We start from the raw sequence: 5540 nt of genomic DNA, 5'->3' as shown, positions 1-5540 counted from the left end.
CATATTGATAGTGGCGCCCTGATGCGCGAAAATAATATACATTAGAATGTTTGCGGGAGCGCACACAAAAATCGCAGGAGCGGATGGGAGCATGCGATAATGGTCAGAAATTCAGCGAGAGCGAGATCAACAAGCCCCGCGCCATCACGCTGCAGTCAGCCAGTGAGCGCCGTAACAGATGACGTCAAATCTTGCGGAATTCCAAACAACACAGAACCCCACTATTCGGACAAATATACATAATGAAAAGATGATACAAAATGTAATACCTTGGAAAATGGTATTTAAGACTTTTTAATACTTATTAAGGGCCTTAATTTTCTCTTAATTGATTTATCAACTTGTAATACTTTTTAAGACCCCGCAGACACCCTGTAATATGATGCAGGCTTTTGCAGTGAAATACCACACACAAAATACGAGCAACTGTTTAGTGAATCTCCAGCATAATTCACTGGCTCTCTTTTTATAGTTTTATTTGTGCCTCTAGGACACAATGTGCAGCCATTTTATGGCATATGAGTCATATAATTATGACATAAGTCATAAAAACAATGGCACATTCAGCAGTGTGTGTGGTGTACCTGTTTGGTAGTTTGACTTAAGCACATCTGCAGGCAGAGCAATCAGCCAGTTTAACATGCCAGCAATCCCACCTGCGAGAAGAACTCTGGATGTGCTGAGATGATGAACACTTGAAAGAAATTAAATGAACATTAGTTCTAAATCCTGATAGTGTTTATAGCTAGAATAACAAAGTAGTGACTCTCACCACTCTCCCTCCGGGGTCAGAGACTGTTTTAAGTATTCATAAGTTAGAAAGTATACACCATTTGAAGGCACATCTAAAAAAAAAAAAAGATGCATCCATAAAGGCAACCTATTAATTTTAGTTTACATGTCAGTGAACATATCATGTCACACATGTCACAATATCACCTATTTAAAATATCACACACATATACACACACACCTCTGATTAGAGTAAGAACAGTGCCCTTGTAGACACTGCGAATTCCCTGTTCCTTATAAAGTCTCAGTGCACAATCCACTGGTCCAGCGTACTTCAGCTGACTGGCCGAGGACTGGATCTAAAACACATATGCATATGTCAATAAACACAAATCATAACATTACAGGATTTTACATGATTAAAGGGGTCATAACCTGAGAAATCATAATTCCCTTGATCTTTTGACAAGTAAGAGGTCATTGTGCTATAAAAACATCCTGTAAGTTTCAGAACTCGTTACTTTCTTGTTAGTCTAAAAACAGCTTTTATTGAATCTAGTCTGCCAAAACAACAGCTGGTGGAATGTTCCACTCTATGATGTAATAGTGTGGATAAGCATCGCCTCCACAGAAGAAGATCAACACCTGCTTCTACATCGCTGCCTGTTTAGCCCCACCCACCGATTCTACATCACTGCCTGTTTAGCACCACCCACCGATTTAAAAGTATTGTTTATTTAAACTGTACTTGCAGATAATGTAATATTAACGTAAAGTTATTTACGTGTATATAAAGACAATACACTTTCATGACAATTTTAATACACTTTTAAAAAGTGCACTGTCATTTTTAACTTACTTTATACATTTTAAATGACGTTTCTATAATCTCTTGTTGTGCTTAAGAGTACACTTATTTTTGTGTCGACTAACACATTAAAGGGGTCATGAACTGAGAAACCAACATCTTTTCACATTGCACTATAAAATTGTCATTGTACTATAAAAACATCCTGTAAGTTTAGGAACTCAAAACTTTCTTGTTAGTCTAAAAACAGCTTATATTGAAGGCAGTCTGCCAAAACGACAGCTTGTTGAATGTTCTACTCTATGATGTAATAGTGTGAATAAACGCCGCCACTGCAGAAGATCAACGTGCTTCGACATCACTGTCTGTTTAGCCCCGCCCAATGATTCTACATCACTGCCTGTTTAGCCCCGCCCACCGATTCTACATACCTGCCTGTTTAGCCACACCCACCGATTCTACATAACTGCCTGTTTAGCTACATCACTGCCTGTTTAGCCCCTCCCACCGATTCTACATTGCTGCCTGTTTAGCCCCGCCCACCGATTCAAGCATGTAGTGTAAATAACCAGAGAGGCAAACCCAGGTCTATGCAGAAACCAAACGATAAACATGCTCCGAACACAGTCTTGGCAGTTGGCAGTGCCAAGGTGTGGAAAAACACAGTTTTGCATTGCCTTCCTTCTGATCCTAACATTAGGAAAGAGTGGACTTTATTTTTAATGATCCAGATTTTTAAAGATCCAGACCACGTCAGTAAGAAATTGGTCCTTTGTTCACTTCATTTTACCACGGATTTGTTTACAAACAAGGCACAATTCGACACGGGACTTTCAGAAAGATTGAAACTAAAAGACAATGCTGTGCCGACTATATTGGATCTGACAGTAATGTCGCAACACAAGTGTGAGTAACTATTTTTATTATGTGGTCACTATTGCTTTGTCTGTTATACATATCGTTTGATATGTATTGAGTATGTATGCGTTTTTAACCTAAATCACAGCAGCGTCCATCGGTGAAGGATGTAAGCTGTCAAACATACACAGCTATTAGCCAATCATAGCAGTGTGCTTTTACTTCCGAGTCTACAATCCACTGCGCCTATTCATACAGAGCTTCAGATGAGGGGGTTAAAAACAGGACAGAAAATAGCCTGTTACTTCTAAATTATGATGTTGTTTCGTTTTGACTTCTTAGAGTGACAAATTAACTAAATTGACAGCATTCTGTTATAGTTCTCTGCTTTTTGGCTGTAAAAAAGGTTTACAGTGAATGAAAATCCAATTTGGCTATGGTAATGTGATAATTGTTTAAAAATGTGTTCTTTTGTTTGTTTGTTTTTTTAAGTATATTTTTTTATTCCTGAGTGTTTTATTACCATGCTAATGGTGTCTATGGACACAGGTGTATTTATGACAGTAGTGTGTTTGCCCTGCCTGAAGTAAACACTTGATTCTCTCGCCCGGGGCCACGATCACAGTGGTGAATACTCCTGCCAGCATCCCCGCCAAGTAGATCTGTGTGTTCCTGACAGAGGGTCAAATAAAGTCATAAAAAGGAGAAGCAGAAAAGAGAAGCATCAAACTATGTTGTCTCTACAGCATTTATTCATATATACAGTATATAAAACTGTGAACAAGCCAAATGCAGCAGCACATAAAGATAAAAATACCCACTAGTTTTTATTAAGACTACACACTTTTATCTCGAGACACACCTTAGAAATTAAAATTGTTAAATGTGACATATATTCAGCAGAGTTGACATCACAAACATCCCCTACTAACGTACTAACGTGATTGGTACTGTGCGGTCACTTTGCAGAAGTTCCTTTCCCAGCCCAAAGCCAAAGAAATTCAAAGCCATCATTGGGGTAACACCGGCTAGTGGGACACCCATACCTTTATACAGGCCAAATATTCCCTGCAGACAATAAAACAGGGTAAAGGTGATTGGAAGTGGGGCAGAGAAAGAGAGAGAGTATAGTAATCAAATCAGTGCTTCTCAACCACAGAGTTACATGCCTGTTGTGATAACTATGCGGACAGAAAGAAGGCAAAATAAACATGCTTTTTAAAATCACTTCTCATTTATTTTGTTGTTGATTTAAAGTATTTTTGGGCAAATTCATCTATCACTCATCATATCCAAATAGGTTTATCCCAAGAGTTGTTATGACTGGAATAAATGTACTGATAATTTAAGCTGAAGACCTTTTTTGTTAAATTTGAATTATAAACAAATTTGCTACTGTGTCTGGTTGGCTGATGTCCAATGTGAAATCTGAAACCTGACCAAAATCCTGTAGCAAAACCAGCTGAGAGTCACTGAGCAAAATCACCAAAACTGCTCAAACTTGGTATTAAATGTCAACAAAAAGGTCTTAAAGGTGCTGTTTTGCGAACTTTCACTGGGTTTATCTTAATAAAATAGACACATGTCCTCTCTTCCCAACACTGCCCTCTTAAAGGGGTCATATGATGCGATTTCAAGTTTTCCTTTCACTTTGTAGAAAACGAAGCGTTTGAGAGAGGCGGGGCATAGAGGACCTACAATAATGTACAGTATTTGAAAAAGAATGTGTTTTTTGAACATTAAAGCATGTCAACATATTCTGTTACACCAAATACAGAAAATAATGATCTTTAAAAAAGCATCATATGACCCCTTTAAGACCAGTCCATCAACCTAATGTCAGTAAACCCTGAAGATGCCAGGTTTTGTGTGTGCTTGTTTTGGGTAAAATGCATGTGCTGCTCCCCTGACTCTTTACAGTGTCTAGGGGTGTCACAGTAACAGAAGTGATTTCCATGACACCTATTTCAGTAATAAACGGTATCTGTCATGTAGTGGGGACACTTTATGTGTGCTATAACAACAGCATTTGCTTACAGAAAGCTATTACCTCTTTGGACACAGTCTTTCGTAAGCAGTCATATGTTCCTCTGTAGACAACACATTCCTGTGTTTGCAGACGGACCTGTGGAAACATGAAGATTCACATGGTATAACTCACAGCAATGACACATTGATCTTGGGGGTGTCTTAACAACAATGTGAGATAAAGCATGGTCTAACAAATACTGATAAAGCACTATGTCAGAAGAAACAGCCGTTATCTGTGCCATTTGCTCCCTCTGTGTCTTTAGATAACATATCACTATAGTCTCGAAAGGTCTTATTGCTGAAACTTCTGCGTGAACATATAACTTAATTTGTCTTCGAAACATTAATCATGCCAAAAATGCAAAAGTAAAAGCTTTGTGAAACAATACACATTTTTAAGTCTGTGATGTAAATATTTGACAGCTGAGGGAATTCTGTCACATGAACCAGAACAGAATAAATGTTACACAATAATTATGATGTATTCAGATCTTGTAGTTGTACTGTAAGTATTTTTCTATTTACTTATTATAGTGACAAAAAGTTCGTCTAGATGAATGTAAAACATTGAAAGTATCACCTCAATACACTCCTATTTAATCATGCTAAAGCAGATAAAAAATAATTACTATGTTATAAATTACACCCTTGTCAATGCATCCTTGTTTTCATGACTCTTATCATGCAGCTTTCTCCTCTTGGGTGAAGTTTTACCTTGATAGTGTCCAGCGGGTGTCCAGTGAATAAGAGACAGACCCCACCGACCCCTCCAGCCACAAAGTTCTTCAGAGGAGAAACCCTTCTGTCTGGCTCTACTGCATCCATCATCACATCTGTGCTGACCGTTCAACAAAACGTCGGAGCTGTTTGCGCGCTCTCTTTTACGATCATCTGCTTTGAATGGACTTTTACCACTATTTCCCTGAACTTGCAGAACCTCATTCAATCCAGTTGCCTCCTCTAACGGGCATAGATGTGAATTGCATGATCGCATGATTCACGTTCCTATTGCTAATAAACTGGATGCTTTTTACGTTGTCTTGCTTTTATATGAAAATAAATATGATAAACAAAGACATCAAAAGTAGTTATTTAATTCCACAAGACGTGT

General features: G+C 38.2%; 1 protein-coding gene across 1 annotated transcript in view; it reads right to left on the bottom strand.

Moving 5' to 3' along the window:
• LOC107736969 (mitochondrial carnitine/acylcarnitine carrier protein) overlaps positions 1 to 5269 on the bottom strand; it is a 10702-nt gene extending 5433 nt beyond the window's left edge. Inside the window, exons 1-7 of the mRNA XM_016548359.1 lie at positions 5144 to 5269; positions 4449 to 4523; positions 3339 to 3466; positions 2980 to 3070; positions 974 to 1091; positions 773 to 845; positions 585 to 694 (exon numbers count right to left, since the gene is read on the bottom strand). Coding sequence (XP_016403845.1) covers positions 585 to 694; positions 773 to 845; positions 974 to 1091; positions 2980 to 3070; positions 3339 to 3466; positions 4449 to 4523; positions 5144 to 5257 — 709 coding nt within the window. The 5' untranslated portion in view covers positions 5258 to 5269. The remainder of the gene's footprint in view (positions 1 to 584; positions 695 to 772; positions 846 to 973; positions 1092 to 2979; positions 3071 to 3338; positions 3467 to 4448; positions 4524 to 5143) is intronic.
• Between the last annotated feature and the right edge of the window lie 271 nt (positions 5270 to 5540).

The sequence above is a fragment of the Sinocyclocheilus rhinocerous genome, unplaced genomic scaffold (assembly GCF_001515625.1).
Source record: "Sinocyclocheilus rhinocerous isolate Xijiao unplaced genomic scaffold, SAMN03320098_v1.1 scaffold554, whole genome shotgun sequence".
In the NCBI taxonomy this organism is placed as follows: Eukaryota; Metazoa; Chordata; class Actinopteri; order Cypriniformes; family Cyprinidae; genus Sinocyclocheilus; species Sinocyclocheilus rhinocerous.
The sequence above is the reverse complement of the archived record's forward strand: the minus strand, read 5'-3'. Positions and strand labels throughout refer to the sequence as shown.